This window comes from Salmo salar, chromosome ssa05 (genome assembly GCF_905237065.1).
Source record: "Salmo salar chromosome ssa05, Ssal_v3.1, whole genome shotgun sequence".
NCBI lineage: Eukaryota > Metazoa > Chordata > Actinopteri > Salmoniformes > Salmonidae > Salmo > Salmo salar.
Genome location: NC_059446.1, coordinates 73833002 through 73847527, shown reverse-complemented (window position 1 = coordinate 73847527; position 14526 = coordinate 73833002). Strand labels below are relative to the sequence as shown.

Genomic DNA, 14526 nt, shown 5'->3' with positions numbered 1-14526 from the left:
TTAAGGCATCTTATAATGGCACTCACTCTCACCAGAAACACATACGGTACACACACACCTCTGGATCATGTTGTGTAGGAAGCGCCGGTGGTTGACTTGACGTTTGGACGGTCTGTTCTTCCTTGGTCTCTGGAGTGTCCGCATCATGTGGCCTGCTGCTGATGTCACAAAGGTAAAGAGGTCGTGACCCCAGGGAACACCTCGCTCCACCCTGGGTTCAAAGGTCACAGAGTTGGACGGACGCATGGCTGGAAGGAGGAGAAGGGAAGAGAGAGGAGTAACAGGTCTGGGGTATTAATCGGGGATGTGGTGAGAGAGAAGTATGAGGTGGGAGGGGTAACAGAAGTATCAACATTAGGAGAAGGGGATAAGGTAAAATATGAGTTTCTGAAGTCCAAAGACATTTCTTGTGAGCTTCCAACCATATAGGAGCATATACCACTAGAAGTGACAGCAGATATGACATGTAACAGAACCATTGAAATGTGGGAAACTCATAGTGTAATATTGAAGGCCTATCCACAATGTCTAAGTTAGAATTATTCAGTTTTACATTTTCAGTGGAACACCGCAATGCAACAACAACAAAAGAAATGTCAACCTGCATGAGACATGAAATCTGTTGCCACAATTGTGAAAGTACAACTTCACTAAGTCTTAAACTGAACCAACAGGACCTACAGAAACAAAACCCACACAAGTGGTCTGGGCACTCCTGTAACATATTAGGGCATCCCATAATCGTTCAGATATTACACTGGTTTAAAACAATAACCAAACCCTCTAATAATTGGTCCAGCCCACTATTTTCAGGGAAGATTCTGTCCAAGGTGTAATTGGAATGATTAAATAATGGTCATTTAGCAGACAGAATAACGGTCCATGCAAGAATCAAACCCATAACATTAGGGATGCCAGCATCATGCTCCAACAAGCTGGACCATCAAAATCACTTATTAAATATTATTCGACAATATAGAACAATACAAAGAAAACTCACCTTGGCACTGCTGTGGCTATCTCTAGCTCTGCAGACTGACTCCAGTGATGTGTCAGAAAGACAGGTTGAGGTACAGATGGAGAAAGAGGTGGGGTTTCATGGTTGATTGTGTGTGTGTGTGTGTGTGTGTGTGTGTGTGTGTGTGTGTGTGTGTGTGTGTGTGTGTGTGTGTGTGTGTGTGTGTGTGTCTCAATGAGTCAATGCTGAACGTCACACATCAGTCCCCTGCTCTGAGAGAGCAGCCTGACAAATTAAGAGTGGTTGGGGAAGTGAGGGATGAGAGACAGAGACAAGAAAGAGGGCAATTATCTGAGAAGTCAACTGCTTGTAGAAGCGTAGGCGCACATCTCCATTGTGAGGAACACTAAAGGCAGCTTGTTAACTACTGAAAGACACAAACGCACCATTTGAGGTACTTAACAAGCCGTTCATTATCACATTTTCTGAGCTCAGAGCTGAGGTGGTTGCTAATGGCACACTGCCCTTTAGGTTCTGCAGAGGTCTGTCCTAGCACTCTATTTTACATATCTATGGCAGCACAGCGAATGAATAGACTATCCTCACCGCATAACTGAATAACGGGTAGTGTGTGTGTGTGTGTGTGTGTGTGTGTGTGTGTGTGTGTGTGTGTGTGTGTGTGTGTGTGTGTGTGTGTGTGTTATTTCAAATAGGAAAATCTATAGGCCTCCATCCCAAAGTGGGAGCGGAAATGATTGCCACCATCTTATTCCATGTAATTGGGAGTTTGGGATGAACTATTCCTTTAAATATATACACTGTGCTTATCATTGTAAATCAAACTTACCACTGGTAACCAAAGGAGGGAAGTGTGGTTTCAGGAGTGGCATCTATTTTTAGTGCAGCCACATGCTTGAGACCAGGGTCTACTCTGCCTTTGAGAAACAGCATGTTGTTGGTATAGATTTGCTGACTTATACTGTGGACCATTACTTTGGTAAGTGACATCACCCATAACCCTTTTCCCAGCAGTAAAGAGTAGGAGTGTGGATCTTTGTTGACACTATTGGTAGTTTTGCAGCAAGTAGCCACATACACATGGCTGTGGCAATGAATGGGAATGTGTTGAGAAACGTAATACCATTCTCCCACAAAGTCAGTTATAAACACACGATCTGAGAGCATCAGTGAAATGTAGTGGGCCTGCATTTAATAGGCTAGTACAGTAGGCTACTTTAGAACCATAGTGGTCGTAGCACTGTAGTAATACTGTATTTAGGTTGATTGGTGGTATTGTACCAGTATGATAACTCCTGCTATTCATCAGATCTGTCTAATTCATGTTCTAAACACTACACTCTGTATCCCTTTAGCTCTTTTCCTCCATGTATCCATTCACTCTCCCTCCTGCCTTCCCCATCTGTGCTTTTCTCACATGCTTTCATTGCAAAAGAAGGCTACTAGGTAAAGCCTTATCACACTCCCTCTGACAGAACTTTGACCAGCCAAGCAGACCTCTCTGACCTCTGAGAACCTGCCTCTTATTGGCTGAGAATTCCATTGACCCCACCCTTCCTTGTCCTCCAGAAGCAAGCAGTGTGAATCTTGTGCCTCTGCCACTGCTGTGTTCCAAGCGGTGGACGAGACAGCTAAGTTGTAAGGTAAGTTGTCTCTCTCTTTGCCTAAAGCAAGGAGTCAGAGCTCAATTTGACAAGGCAAAACATCAAGGTTATTTGGTTTAATTTATCTATCATAGCCCACTGGCTTTGAGGATTGGGTGGGACCTTAGAAAATATGGTGTAATGAAATCAAAAGTCCACTTTTATCCAAAATAAAATGATCAGTGAATCTAGCTTGTGACGCTAATAGCCTATGAGTAAGTGGAATATAATTCATTAGTCATTAGGAATGTTTTCTTTCTTATTCCATAATGTTAACACTTTGTTTCTCCCCTGAATTCACCAGTAACCATGAGTCGAGCCTGGGCCTTGTTTAAGGCCCACCCCTACATCAGCAACGTGGTCGGATACACAACCCTGTTCGCATCCGCGGACCTCATACAGCAAAGCATGCTTGGAGGGAAACAGAGTGGTGGATTAAACACAGACAAGGGAACACTCACCATCCATGACTCAGAGGGGGCCAAGCTTAACATGGAGGGAACCAATATTTCCACTGGTACTAAAAGTGTCACAACATGGGCTGATATTGACTGGTCCCAGACCGCTCGAGTGGCCTTTGTTGGGTTCTGTTTCCATGCCAATTTCAACTACCATTGGCTGAAGGGGCTGGAGAGGATGTTGCCAGGGGGAGGGGCCAAAAGGGTGTCAGGGAAGGTAGTGCTGGATCAACTGGTTGCTGCCCCCGCTACTATCAGTGCCTTCTTCATAGGTGTGTGTGTGTGTGTGTGTGTGTGTGTGTGTGTGTGTGTGTGTGTGTGTGTGTGTGTGTGTGTGTGTGTGTGTGTGTGTGTGTGTGTGTGTGCGCGCGTGCGTGGCTGAGGAGTAAGTTTCACACATCCCAAGTGCTACACGTGCGTGCATGTGTGTGTGTGTATCTGTTGGTGTGATATAACTTTCAATGTCTAAGACTTAAACATTGTTCTATAATATTAGTTACTCTTTTTAAGGTCTTAGTGTATTAGAAAACAAAGAGGACCCATTGGAAAACTGGAGGGAGAAATTCTGGACTTCATACAAGGTAAGGATGCAGAGCATGAATTAGTTGCTGAAGGAAGAGAGGAAAATCTAGGTCACCACAACCACATTAATGGTCTCTCTGTCTCCCTCTCTTTTGTTGTGTATGACAGACTGGAGTGGTCTACTGGTCAACAATGCAGGTAGAAACAATAACAACACATTATATGCATACACACACACACACACACTGATTCTCGCTCTCTCTCTCTCTCAGGCATTGAATTTCTCCCTGGTTCCCCCAGTTGCTCGTACAGTGTTTGTGGGTGGCATCACGCTGGTGTGGACAGTCTTCCTGTGCCATTTCAGACAGCAGAAAGATGATACACAAACCAAACCCCCCTCTCACTGATATGGATGTTATTGGATGGGTTGTGTGATGAGAAAATTGTGACAATTGTTTAATTGAATAGCTTTTATGTGCTGCACGCTTATAACTTGATTAAAGTAGTTATTTTAAAGAATGTGTTTTTCATCTTTGCATGATGGCAGGTAGCCTAGCAGTTAAGAGCGTTGGGCCACTAACTGGAAGGTCGCTGGTTCGAATCCCCCAGACTACTAGATGATATAGCCTTCCCTGTGGCTCAGTTGGTAGAGTATGGTGTGTGCAACGCCAGGGTTGTGGGTTCGATTCCCACGGGGGGCCAGTACAAAAACAAAAAATGCATAAAATGAAATGTATGAAATGAATGTATTCACTACTGTAAGTTGCTCTGGAAAAGAGCGTCTGCTAAATGCCTAAAATGTAAATGTAATATACCTGTTGATGTGCCCTTGAGCAAGGCACTTAACCCTAATTGCTCCTGTAAGTCGCTCTGGATGAGAGCATCTACTATATACAGTTGAAGTCGGAGCCAAAAACATTTAAACTCAGTTTTTCACAATTCCTGACATTTAATCAGAGTAAAAATTCTCTGTTTTAGGTCAGTTAGGATCACCACTTTATTTTAAGAATGTGAAATGTCGGAATAATAGTAGATAAAATAATTTATTTCAGTTTTTATTTCTTTCATCACATTCACAGTGGGTCATCTATTTTGTGAAGTGCACCAGTCCCTCCTGCAGCAAAGCACTCTCACAACATGATGCTGCCACCCATGCTTCACAGTTGGGATGGTGTTCTTCGGCTTGCAAGCCTCCCCCTTTTTCCTCCAAACATAAAGATAGTCATTATAGCCAAACAGTTCTATTTTTGTTTCATCAGACCAGAGGACATTTCTCCAAAAAGTACGATCTTTGTCCCCATGTGCAGTTGCAAACCGTAGTCTGGCTTTTTTATTGCGGTTTTGGAGCAGTGGCTTCTTCCTTGCTGAGTGGCCTGTCAGGTTATGTCGATATAGGACTCATTTTACTGTGGATATAGCTACTTTTGTACCTGTTTCCTCCAGCATCTTCACAAGGTCCTTAACTGTTGTTCTGGGAATGATTTGCACTTTTCGCACCAAAGTACGTTCATCTCTAGGAGACAGAACGCGTCTCCTTCCTCAGCAGTATGACGGATGCGTGGTCCCATGGTGTTTATACTTGCGTACTATTGTTTGTACAGATGAACGTGGTACCAGACTTGTGGAGGTCTACAAATCTTTTCCTGAGGTCTTAGCTGATTTATTTTCGTTTCCCCGTGATGTCAAGCAAAGAGGCACTGAGTTTGAAGGTAGGCCTTGAAATACATCCACAGGTACACCTCCAATTGACTCAAATTATGTAAATTAGCCTATCAGAAGCTTCTAAAGCCATGACATAATTTTCTGGAATTTTCCAAGCTGTTTAAAGGCACAGTCAACTTAGTGTATGTTAACTTCTGACCCACTGGAATTGTGATACAGTGAGTTATAAGTGAAATAATCTGTCTGTAAACAATTGTTGGAAATATTACTTGTGTCATGCCCAAAGTAGATGTCCTAACCGACTTGCCAAAACTATAGTTTGTTAACAAGAAATTTGTGGAGTGGTTGAAAAACAAATTTGAATGACTCCAACCTAAGTGTATGTAAACTTCCGACTTCAACTGTGTATATATATATACAGTACCAGTCAAAAGTTTGGACACACCTACTCATTCAAGGGTTTTTCTTTATTTTTACTATTTTCTACATTGTAGAATAATAGTGAAGACCTCGAAACTATGAAATAACACATACGGAATCATGTAGTAACCAAAAAGTGTTGAACAAATCAAAATAGATTTTCGATTTTCGATTCTTCAAAGTAGTCACCCTTTGCCTTGATGACACTCTTGTCATTCTCTCAACCAACTTCACCTGGAATGCTTTTCCAACAGTCGACCAGCTTGAAGGAGTTCCCACATATGCTGAGCACTTGTTGGCTGCTTTTCCTTCACTCTGTAGTCCAGTTCATTCCAAACCATCTCAATTGGGTTGAGGTCGGGTGATTGTGGAGGCCAGGTCATCTGATGCAGCACTCCATCACTCTCTCCCTTACATACCTGGAGGTGTGTTTTGGGTCATTGTCCTGTTGAAAAACAAATGATAGTTCCACTAAGGGCAAACCAGATGGGATAGAGTATTGCTGCAGAATGCTGTGGTAGGCATGCTGGTAAAGTGTGCCTTGAATTCTAAATAAATCCCTGAAAGTGTCACAAGCAAAGCACCCCCACACTATGCCACCTCCTCCTCCATGCTTCATGGTGGGAACCACACATGCAGAGATCCTCCTTTCATCTACTCTGCGTCTCACAAAGACACGGCAGTTGGAACCAAAAATCAGAGCAAAGGGCAAATTTCCACGAGACTTGCTTGTGCTCGTGTTTCTTGCTTAAACAAGCCTCTTCTTATTGGTGTCCTTTAGTAGTGGTTTCTTGCAGCAATTCGATCATGAAGGCCTGATTCACGCAGTGTCCTCTGAACAGTTGATGTTGAGATCTGTCTGTTACTTGAACTCTGTGAAGCATTTATTTTGGCTGCAATCTGAAGTGCAAATAACTCTAGTGAACTTATCATCTGCAGCAGAGGTAACTCTGCATCTTCCTTTCCTGTGGTGGTCCTCATGAGAACCAGTTTCATCATAGTTTATGGTTTTTGCGACTGCACTTCAAGAAATGTTCAAAGTTCTTGAAATATTCCGCATTGACTGACCTTCATGTCTTAAATTAATGATTGACTGTCATTTCTCTTTGCTTATTTGAGCTGTTCTTGACATAATATGGACTTGGTATTTTGCCAAATAGGGCTATCTTCTGTATACCACCCCTACCTTGTCACAACACATCTGATTGGGTCAATCGCATTAAGAAGGACAGAAATTCCAGAAATGAACTTTTAACATGGTAAATAAATAAATACAAATAAATAAATAAAAAGAAGGCATACCTGTTCATTTAAATGCATTCCACGTGACTACCTCATGAAGCAGGTTGAGAGAATGCCAAGCGTGTGCAAAGCTGTCATCAAGGCAAAGGGTGGCTACTTTGAAGAATCTCAAATATAAAATCTATTTTGATTTGTTCAACACTTTTTTGGCTACTACATGATTCCATATGTGTTTATTCATAGTTGTGATGTCTTCACTATTATTCTACAATGTAGAAAATAGTAAAAATAAAGAAAAACCCTTGAATGAGTAGTTGTGTCCAAACTTTTGACTGGTACTGTATGTATGAGAAATGCATTTTTTCTCTCTCAAAGCTGGAACTATGAATTCTGACACAAAACATACTTATTTAAATATTTTATAAAGTAAAAAAAGCCTTACAAATTACAAGAAGAGAAGTGAGTTCACTTTTCTGTTTTGTTAAGAAAATTGGCTATTAATTGTATGTAAATCACATGATAAAATATAAGACGACTGTATTTTGAAATGTAATTTATTTTTCACATAGTGTATTTATTGGTTAGAAAGTCACTTCACACTAGCCTATACACAAATGATGAATGGATTAAATTAATGAACGAATAGAATAATATAAAATAGAAATATAATGACTTTTTGACGACGTGATGATCACACAGGAAGTAATAGCAAAACAGCCAATGAAAACGCGTGTGACCGCCGTAATCGCGGAGAACTGTTTATCGCGAGACAGCGACCCTTCTTTTTCCCTTTCCACTCTGAGTTCAAGATGGTAGGTACAGCTTCTGAAAACATCGTTAATGCTCCGACATAATAATCTGAGTCCATCATCACTTTTACAGTAGCAAAACTCAACCATTTCCATGTATCTAATTGCCTCGATGTCTTTGGTTTGAATTCCGGATGGTATTGACATACTATTTGGCGTTTTAATGATACGGTTCAGTCCTTCACTACCGGTGGTTAGCGTCACAGTAGCTAGCTTGCTACCTGGTATTCTCACTAATTCCTGAAAGACAGCGTGTAACTTAGACACAAGATATTGAAATAATGGTACTGCTGTTCGAGAAATGTCGCTAACTTTGGTATCTTCGTTTTGAGGCTTCTCCAAATTAGAATATCGGCTACCTGACTAGGTAGATGGCCCTAATTGAAAACGTGCTATTTGACCAGTGTTGGTGAACTATGCTACTTCGCTGGCTCGCTAGTTAGCCGTTGTGTATGAGACTGCAACGTTATGCTTGGCGGTATGCTGCCAAATTCAAGTTGGGTATGAATGATTTGGGTGCTGTTTAGGTATGAGTTACACTGTAACGTTAGTAGCGTGGTCTATCGTTTGAGGCCTAGCCATAAAGCATAGGGTTCAGAAGTATGCAAAGGTACATTTCCTGGCACAGTGATAAGAAATGTCACTAGCAATGTGTAACTAATAATTTGGTTTTCAATTGATCAGTTCGTGAATGGCAAGTTCGGATGTATTTACCTGAACCATCTCTATTCACAGGGAGTCGACATCCGACACAACAAGGACCGTAAGGTGCACCGAAAGGAGCCCAAGAGTCAGGATATCTACCTGAGGCTCCTGGTCAAAGTAAGTGTCACAACCTTTATACATTGTGATTCAAGTTCACATTAAGGCATTGTCATGTAAACAAGTAGTCCGACAACTAAGTTGTTGACTTTCCCAGCTTAATGTTAGCCTTTCTTTTGTTAAATGTAAAATCTATGCAGCACATAGTTCAGGGTAACCCTTGTGGACATTTTACATTGAGTAGTCAATACTTTCTACTTAATAAATGTTTATGTTCTCGTCCCCACAGCTGTACAGATTCCTGGCCCGTCGCTCCACTGCTCCCTTCAACAAGGTGGTCCTCAGGAGGCTCTTCATGAGCAGGACCCACAGGCCTCCGATGTCAGTGTCCCGCATGGTGAGTTACACCTATCCCTCCCTTTGCTGTGTTTTTAACCTGCTACAGAATCAAATTGCTGCAATCAACTCAATTGAATGGCAGTCAAGTTCACAGATTCAAGGACTTAAGAGGGCAACAGTACAACAGTGTCTTCCCTGTGGCTCAGTTGGCAGAGCATGGTGTTTGCAACGCCAGGGTTGTGGGTTCGATTCCCACGGGGGGCCAGTACAAAAAAAAAATGCATGAAATGTATTCATTCACTACTATAAGTCGCTCTGGATAAGAGCGTCTGCTAAATGACTAAAATGTAAAATGTACAATTTCAGCTGGTACTCCTGCTTATGCCTGTTGCGCTACAATGCTTTATTGGTGTTTTTGACACTTCCTTGCCCAAACATTCTAGTTATGATTCTTTTTTTACCTTTGACTTGTATGCCATGGTTAATTTCCCTTCTGATGATTTGGTACCTTTTGAGTGAGCTGGAGATCTTTCCACCTCTTACGTAGCTTCTTGAACATGTCCCAGTTGGGGTGGCAGGTAGCCTAGTGATTTAAGAGCATTGGGCCAGTAACCGAAAAGTCGCTGGTTCCAAGCCCACTAGGTCAAGTCTGTCTTGCCCTTATTTCTCCTGTAAGTGTCTCTGAATAACAGCGTCTGCTAAATGACTTAAATGTAATGGCCCAGTTTCCCAAATGCATCTTAAGACCCAAAACCGTCGTTACTAAAATTGGACTTGAAACCGCTCGTTATTTACCGATGTTGGATGCTTTTTTTTTTGTTGCTCATCTGCGTCACTTTATACACAAGATCTCCGCTTAACATGGAATCAAGATGTTTCTGACCACAGATAACTTCAGAACAAGGTTGACTACAAATACAAAGTTGCAAATGTCTTTTATTGTTACAAATGAGCAAAGGGCTAAAAAATAAATAAAATAATAATCTTACAATGGAAACTGAGATGACCGCATTAAAACAGGCTAAGGGGACATAAGTGATATCACTGAGTGGTCATGACTTCAAAACCAACTTATACGCTGATGATATCATACTAACACTGTCAAATCCCAGCTGTACGATACCGTGGGTCCTACAGCTCATTAGGGATGACGTTAAGAGATGGACAGTTCTAACTTTTAGCACTATGGGGACAAGCAGAGGTGATAAGAACATAGTCCCCAGGCTACCGTTCCTTATGTCCGCTGTACCCCTACAATTCCCTCAGTACTGGTTTAAAGAGATGTGTAGTTTATTTTCTGGCTTATTGTGGAAAGATAAGAAACCAGAGTTTGGCTTAAATAATATGGAATTTCTACCTTATTTGCAACTCAAATCAATAATCTATTTCCTCATGGTGTTGATGTGGGATCTAAAAGTGATAGACAAACTAAGGGGTGCTGCTAATGGGAAAGGAACGGTTTCCACCTTATACAAGCTGGTTGGTCTCTCCTCCCCAAACAGCAACATCCCAACTCCGTTACAGCCAAGTCCTGTTCCCAATGTATCTCTCACCGCAGTACAGTGGGATGCAATATGGAAAAACATTGATATCCAACTGTAAGGTATAAGATTATTCAAATGGTCTTACATAGGCTTATATTACACCTCACAGGTTTTTTTAAAATGGATAAAAGCCTTTCAGAATTGTGTTGGCATGGCTGTGGTGAGGTTGGTACACAAATGCATATTTTATGGAAATGTCCAGCTGTCAAAAGATTTTGGACTGAGGTAGATATATTGTCTGCCCTGTAGTGTGCCTGCCCTGTAGTGTGCCTGCCCTGTAGTGAGCCTGCTAGGAAGTAGGGTGGACAATATCCAACCCAGAACCACGCAACGTATCACTGTACTGGCCTTCCTATCAGTCAAACCAACAATACCTCTGAATTGGAGAGAGTGTAAACCACAGTGCTTCAGCATGGAAGTCATGGATTTGTTGACTGGAAAGAGTGTCATCGGCCCTCCGGGACTATGACAACGGTCTAGACTCTAGCGGGTCTCTGGGACATTAAGAATATATGTAAATCAAGGAGCATTGCCTAATATATTAATAATCTGTATGTGTTTGAACTGTGTGCCCCGCCCCCCAAGACTTGAGTCCAGCCAGGTCACACAGGATAGGATAAAACACAAGCTACATATAAAACATGCCTATTTCAGTCATCTAAGTTTATTTGATGTTCAATTAATTATATTTTTATAGTTGTAGGCTTTTGCCTCAATATTTCATGTGTAATGTGTGTAATCATGACAAATCTTATTTGGTACATTAATATTGGGTTAGCACTAGACAAAACTGCCTAAATATTTGTAGTCAACGGTGGTAATGTCCCTCTAGGGTCTGATCTGTCGTCAGTATGATTTCAATGGAGAAAGTTAATCTGAGAGCTGCCTTTCTTTCGTTCCGATCAGTATCGAGGCAGCTCCAACCATGCACTTATGAACGTTCTCGCAGCGTGGTGTTTTTGGGATACTCGTGTTACATATTTGCCCGTTTGTAGGATCGATGCATCAATTAACCCTCGTTAGCCTAAGTTCCATTGCTATCGGGAAACCGGGACAATGTCCTTCCAGATTTATTGATATGAATACACAGCAAAGTGAAAGCATCTTAGTATTTATCTTTACTGTGTGGCGGTTGTCCCTCTTCTGAACTATTTGCCATCCTTTTCAGATCCGTAAGATGAAACTGCCTGGTCGTGAGAACAGAACCGCAGTTGTCGTGGGAACCGTCACTGATGATGTCAGAATTCAGGATATCCCCAAGCTCAAGGTAAAGGTTGTTTTAACTTACTGGATGTTTGGGTCAGGCTTTTGCTCCAGCACTAACACACCTGGTTTAACCTGGGGTGTATTTATTGCGGAAACTGTTTAAGAGCCAAATGGAAGCAAAACTAGCGTTTCTATTGGACAAATTCAGGTAGGTCCCTCCCCATTCCCTTTGCTTCCATTTTAAGAAACATTTTGCAACAATCGGCAGAGTAAATACACCCCTGACTATTTTAATCTGGTGTTGGGCTGCAACAAAAGCCTTCCCACCCTGTAACTAGGTAACTCTTCCAGACTAGGGTTAAACTACTTCACTGAATGAATTAAGTGTTAACATGAGTTGCTAAACGTGCTCTGTTCTCCCTTCCCTCAGGTGTGCGCTCTGAAGGTGACTGATGGCGCTCGCCGCAGGATCCTGAAGGCCGGAGGCCAGGTCATGACCTTTGACCAGCTGGCTCTGGCTGCCCCCAAAGGACAGGGCACCGTGCTGCTGTCAGGTAAGAACACTGCTAGTTTGAACGATGTTGAAGTTTAAAGTTATGCTGGGAATATTCTGTTGTACCTTTGCTCTACAGTCCTGTTACTGTTATCACCGCCAGTCAGATTATGGCTAAACCCTGCCTATTTCTACAATTTCTCTTAAACCTAACCTTAACCACACTGCTAACCTAAATCTGCCTAAATTAAGGCCAAAAAGCTAATTTTGTGTTCATTTATTTTTACATCATAGGCAGTTTTGGCTTTGTGGCGATTGAGTAGTGACAGCCCTGTTACTCTGGTCTGAAACGTTTTCCTTCTTTCAGGACCCCGTAAGGGCAGAGAGGTATACAGGCATTTTGGAAAAGCCTGTGGAACCCCCCACAGCCACACCAAGTGAGTATTGTACCCCTTTCTTAAGATTGCTGCTCTCCTAGGGTTTCATTCAATATCTATCAACTGAGAATGTTTTCCAAATTGTTTGACAAGTTCGTTCCAGTTTGGTTTTCACTGAAAATCACCAATGTTTTTCAACGGAGGACACTTTCTGAATATTGAGAACTTTGATAAGATGTTTTGTTAGTACAGGGGCTTGTTGTCAAAGGCCCTACTTTAGAATGAGGATACTAGATGTGCATTGTGCTGAGAAGGACAAACATGTTTCTCTTGTCATGTAGAAACAATTGTCAGTTTGTCTGCAGTGTTCTAATCTATATGTTGCACCTCACTGAATTAGCCCCTGAGCCCAGTGTTAAAAAACTGCAATCGGATTGAATTAATTGTTAGAATTTAGTATTTCAAAACTGGTAAGTGAGATTTGGATCCTCTGTATAGGGATTTGGATTTTGTAATCCAATCTGACCTTTAATTAGTTTTGGCGTTTTTCAAAAGGTAGTGATTAGGGTTGTTAGATGGCGATAATCCTGATCCCACTGGAAGGGTGCATTCAGGGTGGGTTTATAAAGGTGAAAGGCACTACATCCAAGATATGTCAATATAACTAAGGTGAGGAGGTTTAAATACTCATACGTCTGAATTAATTTGACTGCACTATAGGTACTGAATGTGGCAATTTTTTTCTATTGAGAAGTGTCAAATACACGGATGATTTCAAAATAGGTCATCGACGTGACTCATGTAAATCTGAACTAAATTGGGGGGGGGTGTACATGTTAGCCGTGATGGTGAATTGCGGTGTGCAGACAGTGATGGTCCTTCTATTACGTTGGATTAATTCATCTTTACATTTCGCTTGTAAGAACAAGAGCACATGCCAGTCTGACTAGGCTTTGCGGTCATGTAGACTGAGAGACACTGCCATAAATGGAAAAAGCCACGCTTGCGACTTTACATCGTTGAAAATCGCGAGTAACAAAAATGTTGTCACATTTTTGGGCCCTCACCAGTTTGCATCCCTGCAAGTAAATGCATGTACCTTCTTGATTCCGTGTTTAATCGTCACCTACAGGGGTTGCAGGTCTAATTGCAGGATACAGTGAAAATCTTACGATATAAATACAAATGGCACAAATCTTATACAAATGGCACTATATACATTATATTACTCCTCTCGAGTTCCCTATGACAGTTTAGTGGTAGTGCCATAACCTGTCCAGTAGATGGCGGTGCCGGTAGGCCTGTTCAAAGCACTGAACATCTGGATTCAGTGATTTACATTTAAGTCATTTAGCAGACGCTCTTATCCAGAGCGACTTACAAATTGGTGCATTCACCTTATAATATCCAGTGGAACAACCACTTTACAATAGTGCATCTTGATGTTGTGGCGTCTTGATCAGAATGATCCATCTGATTTTATTTTCTATTTATTTTTCAAAAATGTCCAGATTGATCTTGAACTGCAAAACGGAGGATTCCAGAATCCGGATCATTCTGATCCAAATAAAACATTTATTGGTGTAGAGAAATATGTTGGACTATAAAAATGTAAATATAAAAAATGTATACGCCTGGGTTCCACTAGATTCACTTTCTCCAACCCAGTTATATCATATCAGTGATTACTTCAAGGAATGGAGAAGGAAAAATGCATAATTTAAATACATTAGGCCTAGCTGTATTTTGCTAGTTTTGTCCCCAGACTATTGCTTTGGTTTACATTGAGTTGATGGACAATGCACATAATCAACATTAATGCAAATCTAGCAGATTTTCATTATCTGCAGAATCTAGGAAGTTGTTTGAAACACTTAAAACACTGAATTAATGGGATATCTCTTCTCTCCCTCAGGCCCTACATTCGCTCCAAGGGCAGGAAGTTTGAGCGTGCTCGTGGGCGCAGATCCAGCCGTGGATACAAGGCCTAAAGTCTTTTTTGTTTTCCCTGGAATCTGACACAAATAAAGATAGCGATACAAAATGAATCGATGTCTCTGTCCGTTTGTTTTT

At 41.5% G+C, this 14526-nt stretch overlaps 2 protein-coding genes across 3 annotated transcripts; both read left to right on the top strand.

Annotated features, from left to right (window-relative positions):
* Positions 1-1879: 1879 nt before the first annotated feature.
* On the top strand, positions 1880-4115 carry si:ch211-120k19.1 (mpv17-like protein). The gene is made up of 6 exons (XM_014201651.2): positions 1880-1955; positions 2546-2619; positions 2924-3349; positions 3588-3658; positions 3768-3797; positions 3872-4115. The coding sequence occupies exons 3-6, from the start codon at positions 2929-2931 to the stop codon at positions 4004-4006; spliced, it is 657 nt and encodes a 218-aa protein (XP_014057126.1). The 5' UTR covers positions 1880-1955; positions 2546-2619; positions 2924-2928; the 3' UTR covers positions 4007-4115.
* Positions 4116-7616: 3501 nt separating this feature from the next.
* LOC106605749 (60S ribosomal protein L18) lies at positions 7617-14501 on the top strand. 2 transcript variants are annotated; one of them, XM_045718834.1, is made up of 7 exons: positions 7617-7735; positions 8468-8554; positions 8784-8891; positions 11546-11644; positions 12014-12137; positions 12444-12513; positions 12722-14437. In XM_045718834.1, the coding sequence occupies exons 1-7, from the start codon at positions 7733-7735 to the stop codon at positions 12792-12794; spliced, it is 564 nt and encodes a 187-aa protein (XP_045574790.1). In that variant the 5' UTR covers positions 7617-7732; the 3' UTR covers positions 12795-14437. The 2 variants fall into 2 exon arrangements, with proteins under 2 accessions (XP_045574790.1, XP_014057129.1); XM_014201654.2 differs by having other exon boundaries at positions 7631-7735; positions 14369-14501.
* The last annotated feature ends 25 nt before the right edge of the window (positions 14502-14526 follow it).

Coding starts and splice junctions, on each gene's coding strand:
- LOC106605749 (XM_014201654.2), top strand. Junction 8,892..11,545: donor CGATGTCAGTGTCCCGCATG/GTGAGTTACACC, acceptor CATCCTTTTCAG/ATCCGTAAGATGAAACTGCC. Junction 12,138..12,443: donor GGGCACCGTGCTGCTGTCAG/GTAAGAACACTG, acceptor TCCTTCTTTCAG/GACCCCGTAAGGGCAGAGAG.
- si:ch211-120k19.1 (XM_014201651.2), top strand. CDS start 2,929: ATGAGTCGAGCCTGGGCCTTGTTTAAGGCCCACCCCTACATCAGCAAC. Junction 3,350..3,587: donor TATCAGTGCCTTCTTCATAG/GTGTGTGTGTGT, acceptor ACTCTTTTTAAG/GTCTTAGTGTATTAGAAAAC. Junction 3,798..3,871: donor TCTACTGGTCAACAATGCAG/GTAGAAACAATA, acceptor TCTCTCTCTCAG/GCATTGAATTTCTCCCTGGT.